Source organism: Hemicordylus capensis, chromosome 6 (assembly GCF_027244095.1).
Source record: "Hemicordylus capensis ecotype Gifberg chromosome 6, rHemCap1.1.pri, whole genome shotgun sequence".
NCBI lineage: Eukaryota > Metazoa > Chordata > Lepidosauria > Squamata > Cordylidae > Hemicordylus > Hemicordylus capensis.
Window position 1 is genome coordinate 116,769,980 of NC_069662.1, and position 19,629 is coordinate 116,789,608.

The 19,629-nt window shown below is 41.5% G+C and overlaps 1 protein-coding gene and 1 long non-coding RNA gene across 2 annotated transcripts in view; one reads left to right on the top strand and one right to left on the bottom strand.

Annotated features, from left to right (window-relative positions):
• Positions 1 to 1,398: 1,398 nt before the first annotated feature.
• Positions 1,399 to 3,400, bottom strand: LOC128330690 (uncharacterized). Its single transcript, XR_008310211.1, has 3 exons — positions 3,172 to 3,400; positions 2,544 to 2,595; positions 1,399 to 1,788 (listed from the first exon to the last, which is right to left on the bottom strand). It is a non-coding gene; the product is annotated as an uncharacterized LOC128330690 (long non-coding RNA).
• A 194-nt stretch (positions 3,401 to 3,594) lies between these two features.
• The window catches only part of SKAP2 (src kinase associated phosphoprotein 2), a 170,659-nt gene continuing 154,624 nt past the window's right edge, over positions 3,595 to 19,629 (top strand). Inside the window, exons 1-3 of the mRNA XM_053263889.1 lie at positions 3,595 to 3,930; positions 15,322 to 15,427; positions 17,046 to 17,071. Of these exons, the coding sequence (XP_053119864.1) occupies positions 3,678 to 3,930; positions 15,322 to 15,427; positions 17,046 to 17,071 (385 nt within the window). The 5' untranslated portion in view covers positions 3,595 to 3,677. The remainder of the gene's footprint in view (positions 3,931 to 15,321; positions 15,428 to 17,045; positions 17,072 to 19,629) is intronic.

Sequence of the window (19,629 nt, forward strand, 5' to 3'; positions counted from 1 at the left end):
AGATAGTACCAGAGGCATGTCTGCTGGAACTGCCAAAAACTCTGGAGTCCAAATCAGCACGGATGCGAGTGACTTTATCCGCAAAGTGACACGCAAACTGATCACAGCGGGCTGTGGATGGTTCCTCACCCATTACCTGGGGGTATGTGTGCAGCAATGTCTTAGCTACATGAAACAGCTCCGCCGGTCTGCACTGAGCAGATGCAATGGAGGCAGAGAAAAAGCATTTCTTCGCCGCCCCCACCACCACGGAGTAGTCCCTAAAATGGGCTCTAGCCCGTGTTCGGTCGGATTCGTCATGACCAGCGTCATTCCAGATGTCGTCCTAGTTGTTTCATCGCCCTAAGCTCCGAGGAAAACCAAGGAGACGAACGGGCTCCACCAAGCCGGAGAGGGCGTTTAGGAGCAACCGTGTCAACAGCCCGGGCCGTCTTTCCATTCCAGAGATCAACCAGGGCCTCGACAGGGTCACCAGCTCTGGATACTGGAAACTCCTCGAGGGCCTTCTGGAATCTAAGCGGATCCATAAGCATCCGGAGGCGGACATTCTAATCGGTCCAACACCCCTGCAGAGGGCAGATGGAGCAGTCAAACTAAACTCCACCAGATGATGATCTGTCCATGACAAGGGAGTTATCTCAAACTCCCCCACCTCCAGATAATTTATTCCCTGGTTGGCAAAAACCAGGTCCAGAGTATGTTCTGCCATGTAGGTAGGGCCCGATACAAATTGAGACAGGCCCATGGAAGCCATGAAATCCTGAGCCACACCCACTAAGTGGGGGGGCTCAGCATGGACACTGAAATCCCCCAAAACAATAAACTTGGGGGAACCCAAGGCCACGTCCAAGACCACCCCTGCCAGCTCAGGAAGGGAGACTGAAGTGCAGCAGGGTGGTCAGTATACCAACAGAATCCCCAGGCTATCTTGGAGGCCCACCCTTAAGGACAAACACTCAAAATTCTGAGATTGCGTGACTGGGCACCTGGAAATGGGGAGGGTCTCTTGATAGATGACCACAACGCCCCCTCCCCGACCCTCCAGGCATGGCTGCTGCACACTCAGGAAACCTGAAGGACAGAGCTGAGAGAGACCAACCCTGCCCAGCTCATCCAACCAGGTCTCCGTCACACATACCAGGTCAGCATGTTCATCCACAATCATATCATGGCTGAGAGATGTTTTAGCATTAACTGACCTTGCATTCAGCAGCAGCACCCTAATCCTCAAGAATTTCAGAGAGAACTCAAAAGGTGTGCAGAGGATGGTTTATTATTGGCCCAACACATTTAGAGTTATTGTATTTTTTTGTAAATTGTAATTTTTAATGCCTATTTTTATTGCATACCACCTTGAATTCCAAGTTTTGTAAAAAAGACAGTACACCAATCTAATAAACAACAAACATCATCATCAATTTTATTACGGACATTGGCCAGCAGAAATAGGAGTAACAAATATACTCAATACAACGATAAATAAAACAATGCTAACACACAATAAAACAGAATGCAATCACTCATAATAAATTACTTAAAAACAATAGACAGCTCTCGCAGTTCAGCACCTAACAGGGACCTTAACCTAATGGCAATGTAGAAAAATTTAGCCACAATTGTTGTAATCCCGGGGCTTGAATCCGCGAGGCAATAATATGTATAAAAGAGCTCACACCTTCCGGGAAATTTGAGTAACAGAGGGGAAATAAGTTCTTCTCTAGCATCCCGATATAAAGAGCAATATAGCAATACATGGGTGAGAGTTTCCAGGAGGCCAACGGCAGAAAACTGCAACAGGATGGTAAACAACAAACAAATTATAGAGTTTATTGACTAATCCTTAAGGGTGACTGATTCAGCCCTTTAAAAAAAATTAATAAAAAATCTTTCACATCATCTCAGAATAATTTATCTTTTTAATTCCCTTTATCCCCCTATTTGTTTTAATTTGAAAAGCAACAGTGCATCTTTTAAGAGATGTCATAAATAATCAAGTGATTCTGAATATTCACTCTCATTTAAAAATATAAGACAAAAAGACTAGTTAGTCATGACACTAAGCACCACTGAATCAATGAAACAAGTTAAAATGTGCCATCGAGTTGGTGTTGACTCCTGGCGAGCACAGAGCCCTGTGGTTGTCTTTGGTAGAATACAGGAGGGGTTTACCACTGCCTTCTCCCGCACACTATGAGATAATGCCTCTGGGAAACATACCATCGGGGATTCAAACCAGCAACCTCTGGCTTGCTAATGAAGTCATTTCCCTGCTGAGCCATTAGGTGGTTAGTCATGACTAATTGAAAGCTTCATTCATTTCAGTAGCTCATGACTAACTTAATCCGGCTGTATGCCCAGTGCTCACTGCCTTGCTGAAACAGCATGAGATCCATGTTGATCATGACACAAATTTCAGCAAGCTGCTGGTGTTAGGTGATCCATTGGTGACTAATTTTATCCACCCCTCGATTAACACATTGTTCATTGAATAATCATTTGCCAGTTAATCAACTGATAAACTCTGTAATCCTATGCACACTTACTTCAGAGTAAGTCCAAAGTAATTTTATCCATTGCATTCAGTGTGACTTGCTCCTGAGTAGACAATAAAACAAAATACCATTAATTAAAATAATTATGACCATATGTAATGTTCTTTTTCATTGCCTATTATACCCAAATTTATCAAAATAGCACATGCACTCACACAAAAGCCTGACCTTAACTCTCAGCCACACCTTGATCTAAAATCTGTCCCTACTGATTAATCAACTAAAGTCCTGATTAATCTGATTCAGTTTTGCAGCTCTCGTTTCCACCAAAGGTTACACATCCAAACGTTGTTACTATGGGATAGAAATAAAACTTTAAAAAAAGCCTAACCAATGTTGGTTTTGCATTTACGTTACATATATGAGCAATAAAAATAATGCTTTTATTATCATTTGCAAAATACAGTTCAAGGAGAGTTGCAGAAGGAAAAAGCAAAGCTCCCTTTTATTTATTTATTTGATTTATATACCACCCTTCCAAAATGGCTTCGGGCGGTTTACAATTAAAACAAACTACTAAAACAGTAAAGAGCTAAAACAAATTAAAAACAAAATAACAATTAACAATTTAAAAACATTTTAAAACAACAATTAAACACGCATTATTTTGTCTCCTTACTTTGCCTCCTTATTTTGGAGGCAAAATGAGGAAAAAAAGATCTCCTATTTCCTCTTCTTGTTGCCACCTCCTTAGGATTTCCCATTCCCTCCAGGCTTCATTCACACACACTACGGAAATAAATCCCCAGCATAGTTTTGCTAAGGACATTTTCGGATTGGCTGCATCTTGGAGCCAGGGGCGTGGCTGAGTAGAAAAATAAAAGTCACCAAATAGGAGCCAAGAGCGTGGAGACCTAAGAAAACAAATAAACCCGAAGATTCTCGGCCAATCAAAGCAGAAGCAGCAGTTATTCCTATTCGAGGAATTTTACCCAATGAGGAAATCCCTCACACAGACTCTGGCGGGGCCATTTTTGTTTTTGGCATGGAGCTTTGAAATTGGCTCCGTCTGTGAAATGTTATGCCCGCCTTCAAAATGGTGTCACGCATACGTCATGTACCGGAAAGATATGCTACTGACACAACCCGGAGAACTCCTGGCAACGCCTGAAACACAGCATAGACATGTACGTTAAGAGCGCATGCGTCGCTCGACCTAATAGGCGGGCAGCACAACCCGGAGACGTCACCGGGCTCCGCCTACTTGCCTGTGGCTCTTTCACTTACTTCCCGGAGGCGGGCAAAGGGGGCGGGGCCGCGTGGTTCTTCTTATCTTACCTTCTTCGGTTTTTGCCCGGCAGCTGCCCCCGCGCGACCACCTGGCTCAACATGTGCAGCTCCCCCGCGATCCCCGAGGAAGTCAGCAACTTTCTAGCAGGTAGGGATCCCCGGTGCCGCGTGACTGGACTGGGACACACCGCACGCTGCGGCGGGGATAGTTGTTTGCCTGCGAGAGGTGGGGTTGCATGAGAACAGGGAAGTATTGGGGGACACAGAGAAAGAATGAAATTGGCAATCGAGTTTTCCAAGGCGTGTATGCGTGTAGATAACGTTGTCATCAAGAAGTTTTGCTCACAGAAGCAGCCAGAGGATGGCACAGAGAGGGAAGTTGAACTTTCGTAAGAGAAAGCTGTAGTGTGCTACTCATAATACCTACTCAGTATTCTTTTATTTTCTTTTTTAAGGAAAGGAGGGAAAGCGGGGAGAAGTACGCGGAAAAGTTGATTCCGCTTGAAAGTTACTTGTACTAAATCCTTCTCTTTCGTTTGCGATGAACTTCTCCATTGTGCATGAACCATAACTAGATTTGCATACTTGGAAGCCCTCCTACGGAACTATACTTGTTCGCTTTCAGGTTCAAAAAGCGGATGTATTAGTCGTCGCAATCTAAAGTGCTATTTTAGATGCTCTAAAAAAGGTTTGGATTTGTCCAACTAGACTTCCTATTTTTATTTGAATAGCCCACTGCTGTGTCATATCCCAACTTGCTTTTATGTTGAGACTAATGATATAGTCTAGAAGTACCAATACACACTGTAGCTGTATCTTTCTGACTTTAACTTCAGTGCCTAATATATTTTACATTTATTTACTTTCATTAATGCCAGTGGCATCAGTGTTTAGAATTGGGACCTCATTTTCAACTGCTGAGGGAAATTCTACATATTTGCTTATATCTTCATAAATCTTTTTTTAAGGGTAGCTCTGTTGTATTTCCTGTATTGAAAAATGCAGAATTTGAAAGCCTTCTAGTTTCTGTTGAAATATTATTTGCATGGATTATACTTGCAAACTATATTTGCGTTGTGTGTTACTGACAAGTTCCTCAACCAAGTTATTTTCTTTGCAGAAGCTCTCACACAAATTGTTGACTGTCATAGCCGCCCTCCTCTACAAATGGATTCTTTTTGGGGAGATTGGACTGTGTTTATGCATTGCATTTTACCTCCTGTTGAAATCAACTGCAAACTTCTTTAAAAAAAACTGTTAATGGAACTGTACTTCACTAATTGTAGGAAGAGTCAATATGTTTTGGGAACTATAGTGGGATGGTTCCTTTTCAAAAGAGAAAAAAATTGAGACAAGTAGAGTGGATAAAAACTGATAGTTTAAAATTTAAAGGATAAAACTCTTCTTTTTAAAATAACATGGTTTAAAATGAAACCTTAACTGAATACAGACACATGAACTCTTAAAACTGAACCTATAACCCTCTTACGAAAGACTGCTTTATTGTTAAAAAAAAATAACTGTGACAAAAACACCTTTGTTGGTTGTAATACAGCACAATAGTCCATGTACTTATGTTGTGGCTTGATACTGGGGGCAGGATTGGCAAGTTGCTTGCTGGGAGGACTGTTGTCCTGGTGACCTTTTGCTCCTCACTTATGTGTAGGAATGATCTGACCTCTGCAATTTGCTCAGGAACCATACTCTAATTATAAATATTTCTGACTCTGTCATTCCAGGACCATGAACATTTTTATCTTCTGTCTCATGGAGAACTTGATCTGTCCAGCAACTGATTTTGTGAATTGCCCTGGGCAGTTAACAAAATACTGGAGAGGAAGAGTATAAGTATTTTAAACAAATACTATTCCTTCTGGCTGGAAAATGCTTGTTTAACTCAATGTTTAAACTTATTTTCTCTCTTTTGATGTTGGTTGGTTGATTTAAAATTGCTCATTTAAATGGCCTTGAGTTAAATCACTCCACCTTGGTAGAATATCTTTTCAAATCTGGTGCTCTGCTTTACTTTTTATTCATTTTGTAAAAGTAGAGGACAGGCAGATATTGATTAGCATGAACTGCATTTTGCAGTAAACCAGAAGAAGAAAGCAATAGTTCCATACCAGAGGACGTTTGGCTGTTGATGCTATAGCAGTGAACTATTTAACAATGATACCATGCGAAGCAAGAGGTTGCTGGTTCGAATCCCCACTGGAATGTTTCCCAGAATATGGGAAACTCCTATATTGGGCAGCGGCAATATAGGAAGATGCCTGAAAGGCATCATCTCATACTGCGTGGGAGATGGCAATGGTAAACCCCTCCTCTATTCTACCAAATAAAAACCACTGGGCTGTGTGGTCTCCAGCAGTCGACACACCGAGTCCACTGCCCAACTTTACAAATAGAGTGATAATGCACCTGTGAATATCTTGATTTTTCCATCTGAAGGAGGTTATTTCAAGAAGTTGAAATAAATCCTGTCACAGTGGAAGCTTATCACCATTGCTCAAAATAATGTTGGTGATGGGAAGGGAATCGCAAGAGGAGCCCTGCATCCACAAGTCGCACCCCTCCAACTTTTTTCATCTGTGTGCAGAGTCAGTTTTGTTCTGGGTGGCAATATCAAGGCAGTGTGCATGCACTAGTAGAGTATGTTTTTTGCATGCAGCCTCTCTGATTTTATCCCTGGCATCTCCAGGTAGGACTGGGAAAGACTCCTGTCTGAAATCTTTGGGAGCTGCTGTCTGTCAGTGTGACAGTACTGACCTAGATGGATCAATGATATAAGATATAGGACAGTTTCACATGTTCATTAGATGAGTGAAGTGTCCAGTGAATGAGTTAGATTTATGGATAAACACTCGTGAGTGTGGGGATATGCACATGTTAGTGTAGGGGTAGAATACTGTTTACAAGGCGAGAATAAAATATAAAGGAATACATCTTTTACTCTCAGCTGTTTAAAGATTAACTCTGAGGCTATGATTACATGTATTAAAAAAGAAGACTGACAACCTGCTAAGTGCCTGATCTTGACCAATTACAATTCCTGCTAACAGCAAACCGGTAGGTTACCCCATCGTTGAAAGTCTGCCTGAGTAAAAAATGTGTTTGAACCCTTGGAAAGATGCTCAGGGTTTGAATATGACAACTTTCAGAATTGTGGGGCAGACACCAAAAATACATACTGTACAGATTTGGTGTGCAAGTGAAAGTTGCCAGGAGGGTACTCTCTGCTGATCTTGTAACAGTACAGTATCAACTATTGTATCTTATAACAACAGGCAAGCAAATACTTGCTGAAGCACTATCTTCTGCCTAGCTTTCATGGAGAAGAACGCTACAGTTTTTCGATTCATTGGGGTCTCTATTACCTGCACACTGAGACAGATTAGTCAGGAGATATGACACTGAAGGAGAAGATGGGAGGTGGGGGGGAAGTGATATCAACCACTAAGGTGACAAGAACCTCTATGTATTGCTACTGACTATGGCCTTGTTTACATGGTTAATTATCCTGAAGTACAATGACAGATTGGTTCTTGATAAATCAGGAGTTGAAACAAGTGACGAGGTGTTAGTGAGAAGTAACTGCAAGGAAGTCTTTGCTCCCATTGTTTCATACTTCTAGGGTCACAGTATTTTATAATCGTACTGAATAGTAGAGAGGCCATTGTCTTGACAGCTACAGCTTAGTAATGCTGGCTTAGTGGTGGCAGTGTGCTTGGTTTCTAATCTAGAATTCCTATGTAAAAGTTGAAGGGAAAAGGTCAGAACTAGAGAGGATGGGTCAAGAGAGTATTAGTAGTAGCAGGAAAAAATGAGATTGTAGTGGATCAGTGAAGGCTTTTCAGTGAGAAAAGAAAATGGTTTTGAATAGGAGGTTGCTTAACTAGCAGAGAAGGTATTGTTCCACATCTATGTTGCAGTGCTACAAAAGGTACCTTTTATTGGTTTTAGTGACAAGATATATGCCTGTCAGATTGCTTGACTGCCAAAGTACCAACAGCATACAACTTCTTCAAAACCATCTCAGGAATCTGTGGGTTGTATCCATTGTGTCTTCTGCTCATGTAATAAGGCAGCTATTCTGTTTATTCTATTTATATACCACCCTTCCAAAAATGGCTCAGGGTGGTTTACATTAAAATAAAAACAATTAAAATCAAAACTAAATCAATTAAACAGTTAAAATCATTTAAACATTAAAATCATTAACATTAGGATCACTTAAAACCAACATTAAAAATGGAAAACCATAAATCTAATTAAAAGCCTGGGTGAACAACATGTCTTCAGTGCCATTTTAAAAATTGCAAGAGATAGGGAGACTCTTATTTCAACAGGGAGCATATTCCAAAATCCAGGGGCAGCAACGTAGAAGGCCCGAGTAGTCGCCACAACTGCAGATGAGCCTCTCCAGATGATCTTAGCAGGCAGTGGGGCTCATGGTGAAGAAGACATTTGTTTAAATACCCAGGGCTTAAGTTGTTTAGGGCTTTATAGGTAATAACCAGCACCTTGTATTTTGTCTGGAAATGTGTTGGCAGCCAGTGTAGTTCTTTCAGCACAATTTTCACTGCTCTTTCCTCTCCAAGCTCCTGCACTTACCAAACCCTACTCCTGAGAAACCCTACGTCCCTCAGAACAGTATGGTATGTGGCATGGGAAACTGAAGATGAGGGTGGGGAGATCAGTGAATGCCCTCCCCTTTGCATGACCAGAAGATGTAGTTTAGATGTAACCCATTGGTCTTATAAGGTCACAAGGCTGTGCTTCTTCAGCATGTTTTCTCCAGGCTGTACACAGGAACCAGACAATATAGCCAGCTAATATGACTTATAGCAGGGTTTCCCAACCTGTAGTACTCCATATGTTGCTGAACTACAACTCCCATCATCCCCTGCTACAATTTTTTTTGCAATGGAGGATTATGGGATTTGTAGTTCAGCAACATCTGGTGTACCATAGGTGGGGAACCCCTGATTTATAGGATATCTGAGGAAGCCTTTCAAGTAATGGGAGGACATCATCCTGTGGCTGATCTGATTAGGATCTGTCTGCATGTTACTTTTGAGATTATGGGTCCGTTTGGGACAAGGAAGCATCTTATTTTATGTAAACTGCTCTGAGAACTGTTGTTGCTGAAAAACAATATATAAATATTCTTGGAATATCTAAGAATATTCTAAGCCCTGCTAACTGAGCAAAGAGGCATCTTTTTAAAGTGTTGATTCTCTTTATTTAGCAGGGGGAGTCCAGTCACAGCACAGCATCCCTTCAGTGGCAGTTGCTGGGGTCAACCTTATGTTTCTTTTTAGATTACTTTGGGGACAGGGGACCATCTTAGTTATGTATGTATTTTTTCTATGTAAACTGCTTTGAGAACTTTGGTTGAAGAGTGGTATATAAATATTCATAGTAGTAGTAGCAGAAGTGGCTCACCTTAAGTGGCGCAACGGGGAAATGATTAAAAAGCAGAAGGTTGCCGGTTCGAATCCCCACTGGTATGTTTCCCAGACTACGGGAAACACTTATATAGGACAGCAGCGATATAGGAAGATGCTTAAAGGCATCATCTCAAACTGCGCGGGAGGAGCCAATGGTAAACCCCTCCTGTAGTCTACCAAAGACAACCACAGGGCTCTGTGGGCACCAGGAGTCAAAATCAACGGCACACTTTACCTTACCTTAGTAGTAGAAGTAATGAAGAAACGTCGACAGGTCTTGTCTGGGAGATCAGTACTGGAGAAGAAACCTTATCGTTTGGCTTTGCAAAATTGTCAAACGGTTGTCTGCTCCAAAGGCTAAAAAGAGTTCAGTGGTTTCCTGTATACTATCATTTGAGCTTAAAACACGTTTGTTGGAATTGAATCCCATGCACTTGAATGGATCTTATTTCAGTGTATTTAGAATTTGTTGTTCATCTTCAAAACAGTCTTGCCTTTGCCTTGTGTTGGTAGATCATAACTTCTGTATGTTTATTGAAATTGTTTACTCAAAATTAGTTTCAAGCATGAAGTAGAATATTAAACTTCTGGGGCATGATCCGACTAAAGTTCTTTCAAATCCCATTGAGTTCATTCAGAAGTTAATCTTGTTCTTTTTTCTTGTGTTGAAATTGTTGCTGCTTGAGGGTACTTAAAATCTGACTGGATCATGTCCACAGACAGTGGCCACAATCTAACAGTTTTAAGTGCACTGAAGCCCACTGCTATTGCTGTACTTATTGTATTTACCTGAATCTAAGACTAGGTTTCCTTTCAAGTTTTTTTATATTAGATTTCGGGGGGTCATCTTAAATTCAGAGTCTTGTTACTTTTGAGTAAATTGCAGGTATAACTGGTATTTAACTTCTACTTTTTAAGGGGTTGTCTTAAATTCAGAGTTGTCTTGGATTTGGGTAAATACAGTATGGTTGTGTTGTGGCCAGTGAATATACTCTTAAGGAAAAGAAAGATTGTGCTGTCGAGCCAGTGTTGACTTCTGCCTGGTGACCACAGAGCCATTCTTGGTAGAATACAGGAGTGGTTTACCATTGGCTGTTCTCCTGCACAGTACGAGATGATGCCACGCAGTACGAGTTGTCACTGAAGTGAGCATCCGCCTCTAGCACCTTCCTATATCACTGCTGTCCGATATAAAGTAAAGTTGTGCCCTTGAGTTGGTGTCAGCTCCTGGTGACCACAGAGCCATGTAGTTTTATTTGGTAGAATACAGGAGTGGTTTACCATTGCCTCCTCCCGCACAGTGTGAGATAATGCCTTTCAGCACTTTCCTATATTGCTGCTGCCTGATATACCAGTGGGGATCCCATATATGGAACATACCAGTGGGGATCCGAACCAGGAACCTCTTGCTCACTAGGCAAGTCATTTCCCCACTGTGCCATTAGGTGGCTGCTGCCCGATAGGGCAGTATATATAGTAAGTATATATTTACTAGGTGTTGTCTGGGAAGCACACTGGTAGGTATTCAAACTAACAACCTCTTGCTCCCTGCTTCCCTGTTGCGCCACTGCAAATGATGAATATACTCTTAGGCCAACCTAAAACTTGCTTAACTGTCAAGGTGAAAAGAGAGGGAGCTGCCCATTGCACTTCTCTGCTTCACTAGGCCACATGCTTAGTCAATACAGTCTGTCTTAGGGGTGTGCACAAATGGTTTGAAGCAAACCGGTCCACCGCAAACCGGGCCAGTGTGAGCGGTTCGATTGTGAACTGAACCAGTGGTCCCTCTAATCTTTTTTTTCATCTCTGTGCGGAATGAGTTTTGTTCTGGGCGGCAGTATCAAGGCAGTGTGTGTGCACACCTGCATTCAGAATGGGGCTTTCCTGATTCAACCTGAGCGGGATCTAAATTGAACTGAGCGGACATCCAAAAAATTGTGAGCGTGTGCACGCCTTAGAGGGAACAGCAAGCTGGACTGCCCTTCAGGAAGGGGGCCTGGTCCTTGGACCAAACCCAGTCCGAAACTAACTGGTTCAGTGGCAAGAGGCATCTTTCAAAGTGAATGAGAAGGTCCTTACGGGTGCAGAAACTGCCTGGAACAGTGGCATGGTGTTCCCCGAGGAGCCCACACTCAGCTCAGCTTTGGCACTCACCTGGCCACCTCCCACCTGGCCAATGGAGCAATGCGCCACTGCTCCAAGCAGTTTTGGCACCTGCTTATTTACTTTGAAAGATGCCTCTTGGTGCTGCCCTCACTCCTCTTGCTACTGAACCAGTTCGAGCTGGTTCAGTGAAACCAGTTTGTGGATCCTCAGTTTGGTCCTAATTTGGTCTGAATTTGGACGGAACCACGAAAAATGGTGCATGCACACCCCTAGTTTATCAAGGAAGAATAAGGTATCATCTACATTTAGCTATGGGAGTTAAAGCTCTAACTTTCTCTGTGCTTCATTTCCAGTCTGATCATTATGGAAATGAATGTTCATCACAGAAGAGTTCTGAATAACTGCATAAGATATAATCATTATGAGGCTATCATTTCAGCAGATTACTTTTGCAATTACCACCTATTAAAAACAGTATTGAAATGAAACTAGATACATTGAAGTTAAAAAAAAAAAAAAAAAAGAGGGCAGGGACAGCTTCTTGAAATAGCCTGCAGTGTTTGAAACATAGTTCACTTGTCTTTTTTATACATTTGAAAGTAATGTCATATCAGTAATAAAAATGGCATAGGCTATCTTTTATATTCTTGCTGCCCAATTTTTTTTTTTTACTTAATGTTGCATTTGGTTGTCTTGTCTTTGTGCTACATATACACAAATACACATACTGTTAGTATGGAGGTTTCCAACCTCAGGTGCTGGGGGGCCAAAGGCTGAAGTTGGGAACAGTGTTCCCTCTAACAGGGATTTCCAGATGTTGTTGACTACAACTCCCATAATCCCCAGCCAAAAGCCATTGCAGCTGGGGATGCTGGGAGCTGTAGTGAACAACATCTGGGAATCCCTGTTAGAAGGAACAGTGGTTGGGAGCCCTTGTTTTAAGATAGAAACTATACAGGGTAGGGCAGTGTGAAGCCTAGCTTTACATTCAGTGAGGCTCTACACATGATCGGTGTGTAGGGCCAAGGGTTCTGCAGGGAGAATGGGTTGCCTGCTCTCCCTGCAGATGATCAGGAGGCAAGCCCTAGCTGGCTGGATTGGCCACCCACAGGATTACCGGCTCCATCACTGAGCCAGTAGGGGCAGCGAGGATCGGGGGCCCCCCGGCAAGAGCTCAGGGTGTTTCTGGGAGTCTCCTGACACCGGGAGGCTTGTTGTAGACTCCCGGTTGGGAGACTCCTCATGAGTTGCTGCAGCGCCTCACGATCGAAAAAACAGGGTTAGTGGAGTGCTTGCTGCACTAACCTCATTTTAGGGGAAGGTTACTTTGGTAGGCTAGCCGCTGTTGAACTACTGAGCTCACCCGCGAGCCCGGTGGTTCTCACGATGGGTTCAAACCAGGCTGGGCTCCCTTAGCTCGGTTCCCCCTCATTGTGAGAATAGCCTCACAGTGTATCTGGTTGTTGTGTTAGAATGGGTATCGTTCCATTTAAAAACAACTTAGCAATAGAGTGTCTGTTGTGGTTAGTCAAAGTCTACTTATGGTGCCATTAGGCTTTTCCCACAAGCCTATTCAATTGCATTTTTATTCTGTTCCAAATATTCCATTCTGAAATCGCCCCCCCCCCCATCTGCCCCTTTGATCTAGAGCATTTAGATCAAAGTATCACGAATGGCATTGTCTGCCTGATGACTTCGTGTGGTGAATTCTGGAGACTTGCCTACCAGCCTGTTAAATGGTTCTCTGTCCTTAAGGGAAATGCTGGCTCACATCTGTGAAAGGAAACAAATTTAACAGTAAAACCCTGCCACTGGAGAGCACCCTCCTGCATGGAAGAGAGGGTTATTCTTAGTTTCTCAGACTGTTCTGTTCCCATCCACCAATGTTGTTGGTTGTTGACTGATGTCTCTAGGTGGGTTACAACATTAAAAAAAAACAAAAACTTTAAAAACAATTGAAAATATATAAAAGTTCAAATTAAAATAGCTAAAACCAACTAAATTGCTAAAAAGCTTGGCTGAAAAGATGTGTCTTCAGCTGTTTCCTTAAGGTCAGCAGGCGTGAAGCAGCTCTAAGCTCAGCAGGAAGTGTGTTCCACATCTTTGGAGCCACTACAGAGAAGGCTCGCCTCCAAGTTGCCGTCAGCCAAGCCTGAACCACCCTCAGATGAACCTCCTCTGAAGATCTTAATAGGCGGCGGGGTTCATAATGAATGCAGTTAAACTGCATTTTTAAGGCTTTTGGCCTTATAACTATATAATGCCATTGCTATTGTTTTGTTACAATTAAAATGTGCAAGTACTGCTTATTAACAGGAAATGTTTTCTCAAACCAGTTTATGTAGGAAAAGCATGAGGAAAATGGTTTGTCAAAAGGCTCACAACCTTATAAAAAGGATGCCATGTTGCTCTGAACAGAGGTAGCTGCTTTCTTCTCTGCTTGATGATACAGGAGAGCCTCCATTTTAAAAGGCACCTTGCTCAGTTAGCAGGGGTAACTTCAGTTGTGTGCCCCATTGTGCACAATCTATTGACCTACACTATTAATAGCTGTTTATTCAAAGTAACTTTTAGATGCTTCCACTCAAGTTCCAATAAAATTTTGAATGAAGGATTGCCAGCCGAAGACCTGCTCATCACTCAACTGAACAGCTAAATTGTGTGATCAAGCTATAATGCTTAAGAAGAATCCTGTGGTCTCAGACTGTCTAGTATTGGCATTCTGTTTCCCACAGTGGCCAGCCAGATGCCTTTTATGGCTTGCTTGCCAGTTTCCTGGAAGTGATGACCCCTCCCCTGTTGTTTGTCTCCAGCACTGTGAGGGGTTTTTTTGGCCTCATTTCGCATCACACTGGCCTGCATTTCATTTGCCATTTTGTTTCCCATCTTCTGAGTTCTAAGAGATCTTTGGAGATCTTTGGATTTTACCTTCTTGAATAGTTCGAGTTCTTCATCAAATTTGACCATTTTGCTGCTCATTCCTTACTTCAGATCATATATAAACAAGTTAAGTAGCAGATGGCCCAAGATCAATCCTCGGGGGACACCACTGCTAAATTCCCTCCATCGTGAAAACTACCTGTCTTCTCTTATCCTTTGTTTCTTGTTTTTTTAAACAGGTTACCAGTCCCTGTCCTCTTATCATGTGGCTGCTAAACCTTTGGGTTAAAGAAACCTTTTCTCAACAGGTTTTTAGAAGCCCACATATATAATGCTGCATAACTGGGGCTAAATTCATGAGACTAATTGCATTTTTATTTATCTATTTTCTATCCCAAAATTTAACTTCAAGCAAACTTACAAGGAGCCTTACAAAACAGAAATGAAATGCAAAAACATAAGTTGTACTCATTCTACTCAAAACATCTTTAATGAACAGAATGCATTGGAGCTTATAATTTGCATTCATTTTACAAACGTTAAGTATTATGCTATCAGATCTTCTGTCAATCTGTTGATGCCACTGAGATTACTGACCATTTTAATGTGGAGCTTTTTTACACATCTGCTCCTCGGGGCTATCTTTAGCCTGTAGGAAGATATCTAAGTCTACAGTTGTTTCTGAAAATGGACTTCTGTTAATGAAAGTGCCAAATGATGTTTGATTTTGTGGCAATCATCTACACATTAAAGCAGTTTATTGTCTTCTGGCTTTTATTTCTCAAGTAATTGGGGGTGTATATATTTTATACACTTTGACAGTTTATTAAAACTTGTTGGATTTTTGTTCATTTAATGATGGCAAATGTCAAAACAGCATTTGCTGTGCTAAGCATAAGCACAGCAGTGAACAAATCTATCCAATTTAGTGTTTGAAATATCTTTCAATTATATTATGCCTGGGACTGATAAAGTAACTCCATTAGATAGTTTGGATATTATTGCCTTATGAAAAAAGCCATAATAGAGAGATTTATCTTCTGAAAATTATCATTTCTCCTTTTGACTCTTATCTCTTCCCCCCACCCCCCATGATTTAGATGTTGACACATTTATATCGGATATTTTAAAAGGAGAAAATTTATCCAAAAGAGCAAAGGAAAAGAAGGATGCTCTGATTAAGAAGATAAAAGACATTAAATCCAAGTAAGTAGTTGTATATGCATATGATATAATTTGGTACACAAAATTAATTTTCCTTGCTGCAACCACCCAGTGACGTCTGCTGAATCATATGTTTCAAAGGACATATCTGCATGGAAACTTCCTCCACTTCCAGCTTGGCAGTCTCTCCCCCCCCCCTTTCCCCCAGGACCTCCATATTCAATGTAGGAAACCAGCAGACTGGATTGAATAGCTTATCATGGCCCCACATGGGCCTGGACCTGTAGGGACCAGGGCATATTGATCATTCAGCACATCTGGGCGTTTCTCAGTTGGCACACATGGCCCCTGGAAGCAGGACTGCTAGAACTCTCAGTTGATCCAAGCCAGATAGAGTATGTGCCTAGTAAGAGAGCTCTTGGCATGCTGCCCAGACTGTGAAGAACAGTTTCCTGGGGGGGGGGGGGGATAAAGCACTGCAGAAGAATAGAGTGAAGTTTGTCATCTTTATGTAAATAAATGGCACTTGAAAATAAAACGGCACTGCACAGAAACCCTTAACCTTCTTCTTACTGGTTCCATGGGCCAGTTCACATGTGCAAGCCTTGCTGACTGTCTCTCTCTGCGACTGTTTCTGCAAGTATATAACTGGAAGGAGAAACTCATGTAAAGCAGACAGTAGGGAGAGAGCGAGAGCTTCAATGATTCCTGTGAATGTGATTTGTCAGTATTAACTTTGCTGCTTGTCTTAAAGAGTTTGTCTGTGCATTATGCCTTATTAAGCCGGAGCGTGTCTGTGTGATGACTTGCAGTCACCATAACATTTAGCACTGGTGAATGTGTCCTGCTTGTTTATCATGTGGGGTGTCTACGAGCCAGAACTGGCTTGCTCTAGAAATGTAATGTGGCCATGGAGAGAGATGCCCATGTGACAACGGAATAACATGCAGCATTTCATGCTACGAAGTTGAAAAGATACCACTGCGTGATAAGTGTAATGTGTAGACCGGCTCTGAAGGCCTGTTATCTCCTTGCTTTTGCATCCAGACTGTACAAATACACTTTATGACCTTGTGCTCTGCTCACATGAGTGACTCCAGGTCGTTCCTGTTCTGTTTGTTTTCCCTTGCATTGCAGCCATCTTCTTCACCTTCGTTCTTTCATACAAAACGTTGTGGTGAAGTTTAACTTGGTTGACCTTATTTAATGTCCTTGTTCACCAGTTTAATAGAAACATTGATTTTTTTAAAATCTGGGAATATTCAATTTTCAGAGCTATGCTTAAACTTTTCTAAATATATCTATCTTAAATATAAATAGATATATATAGGGCCTGCCCATGTGTATCCTAATCAGATGTGGATTTTGTTGACTGCTATTATTATTTTGTTGACTATTTTGCTATTACTACTATTGCTGCTGTTACTAAAACTACTGATTGCTATTTTGTTGAGAGTTCATTATAAACATATGAAAACCTCCTGAGAGGCATTTTAAAGCTCACAGTGGAGTCACTTTATAGCCTCAGTAAGCATTGGGTGCCTTGGATTGCCTGTTCTTTTCATTGCCATTTTTAAAATGTGCAGTCCTGTTAACTTTTTGGATATTTACATTATCCTTTCTTCTCCCCCTTTCTCTTCCCTTTTTTTCACTTCTGCAGCTATCCTCAAGAATTTTCTGAAAAAGGTAAGTATACAACTTTTTGTTTGCATGTGGCTTAAATACTTCGTATTTTGCTTGGCTTTTAATCTGATAATGGGTTGCACAATCAAATGTATATTTAAAATTTCAGCTATTCAGACAGCCAGATTTGTGCTCATAATGACTTTCTCATGGCTGAGGATGCTAGCTCCCCCTGCTGGAGGAAGAAGTGGAAAGCTTTCAGGGTTTTTTCTTAAGCTTGTTTGGGGGGCTGAGGGAAATAGGCTTAATAATAATAATAGTAATCAATAAAACAAACAAAGTACAGATGTAATAGTTTGTTTGTGAAATCTATTAAATAAGATCATCCATCATTTGTATTCAAAATATAAATGTCTTGTTTAAGTAGAAACTTGTGAAATATATATTGTGTTATAGAAGGCAAAATGCTGCTGAATCATAACTTAATATGGACTCCCCCCCCCCCCAAAAGCAGAATAGTTTAAAATGTGTGTTCTGCTTTGCCAGTATAATGTTCGAATTTCAGAGTTTAGCATGTGGGAACAAGTTTTTAGATATTGCAAGTACACTTTTTTTAAAGCTGCTGCTGCTTTGTGTTTTGTGTGCTACTGTGTTAGATGTTTAAACTTTTAAACAGAGATATATTTATATTATCTCTACTTTTTGTATTGTGCATTGTTTTAATTGTAAACTGCTTTGGGACTATTTTAATGAAAAACAGTACAGAAATCAAACAATAAATAAATAAAAAATATGGCTTGCTTGTTGTCTTCCAGTAGGCATATTGAAAGAGACCTTTATAGTTTCATTAAAAGCAAGTTTGGTACAGTTGCCTGTTCTGAAGCTGAACCTGGAATTGCCTTTATTTTCAGGATGCTAATTCATGAGGTCATCATGACCTGAAGCCTGTGAATGTCACAGTGTGAGGTCAGAAAAGCTTATGGGGAACTGCTCTAGGTTCTCTATACCCCAAGGGTGTGATCCTAGACAGGAGACAGTAACATTTAGCTGCTATTTTATATTAGTTTGTAGTGTCATTCCTTAAAATTGGCTTCAGTCCCCTTGCCTGAATTACAGACGCACTTAAAAATGAAAACATAGACTTTAAAACACTGAAGATCTCCATTTCCTTTTCATATCAACTTCTACCCTTCTGAAACTGAGATGTGCTCACTTCTAAAAACTTACTTCGCAACTCAAATGAGTCTGGCCGGTGGGCCAGAACCGACCATGACTTGGTGTTGGGTGGTTAAGTTTCAACACACGAATTATTACTTTAAAATTATTTAAAATATTAATGAAATTGAGGGGGCAGAGAATTGGAGTCAAGGGAAAGGAGGACATGCCATTGGGCTCCCTGCCTTGGAGCGGGGGACATCTAGTCTCAAGCAGCTAATTACACTGAGCCACTCTGCTGTTCATCAGTAGGAGAGGCCAAGAGCGCTTTGTGGCTTCTACTGTTGCTAAACACTATTCCATTTTGAGGGCCAGATCCATGCCCCAGACCATATGTTGTGCAGGCCTGCTCTAGTCCTAAATAACTGTGTGGGAGTGGGGAAGGATAAAACACTTAGTTTGTTTTTCAATCTCTTAAATCTATTAGAAAGTAAAAACAAAAACAAATTGGGCTCAAATGCATATGGTCTGTTCAAAATAGAGGTGCCCGAAAAACCATATAACCTGCATTAGAGGACAAATACCAACAAATAATTACTTGAAGAAGAAGAAAAATGGTGGGAGTTTAGGATGCACAGTAGAGCTTTACACTTGTCTTCAAAGAGCTACATTCTGTGGTGGCATGCAGGCTTTTTCGACAAGACTGTGATTTGACTGAGAAAGCAGAGGATGAATAGGTGCTCTATCCTTCTTCCTCTGACTATTTTTCTAATGAAAATTTACACCCCTCCCCCGATTCTTTTCCATAAGTGAAAAAATGGTATTTGGATGGATCGTAAGAACAGCTTGCACAAACAGAAGTTCTGTTTGCAAGGGGAGAGGGGCAATTTCCACATACCGTCCCTTACTTCTGTAGCCCCTGGTGCCCCCAAAAATCTGATCTTGAGAATTCGAGGCCCCTAGGAGCTAATTTTCAGGAAGCTGAAGCAGAGTTTGGGTTCAGCAAGAACTGTCCTCATTGGCATGACTCCCAACCTATAGTGTTCCCATACTTTAGGAACATAGGAACATAGGAAACTGCCATATACTGAGTCAGACCATTGGTCTATCTAGCTCAGTATTGTCTTCACAGACTGGCAGCAGCTTCTCCAAGGTTGCAGGCAGGAATCTCTTTCAGCCCTATCTTGGAGAAGCCAGGGAGGGAACTTGAAACCTTCTTCTCTTCCCAGAGTGGCTCCATCCTCTGAGGGGAATACCTTACAGTGCTCACACTTCTAGTCTCCCATTCATATGCAACCAGGGCAGACCCTGCTTAGCTATGGGGACAAGTCATGCTTGCTTCCACCTCTGTGTGAAGAAAGGGGGTTTGGGGAGGTAACCTTTTATTTGAAAAAATTACAATAAGGGTTAAGCCGCTCTTTCATTACTTTTCCTTGGAAAAAGGAGCTCACTATAGGTGGGAGTTG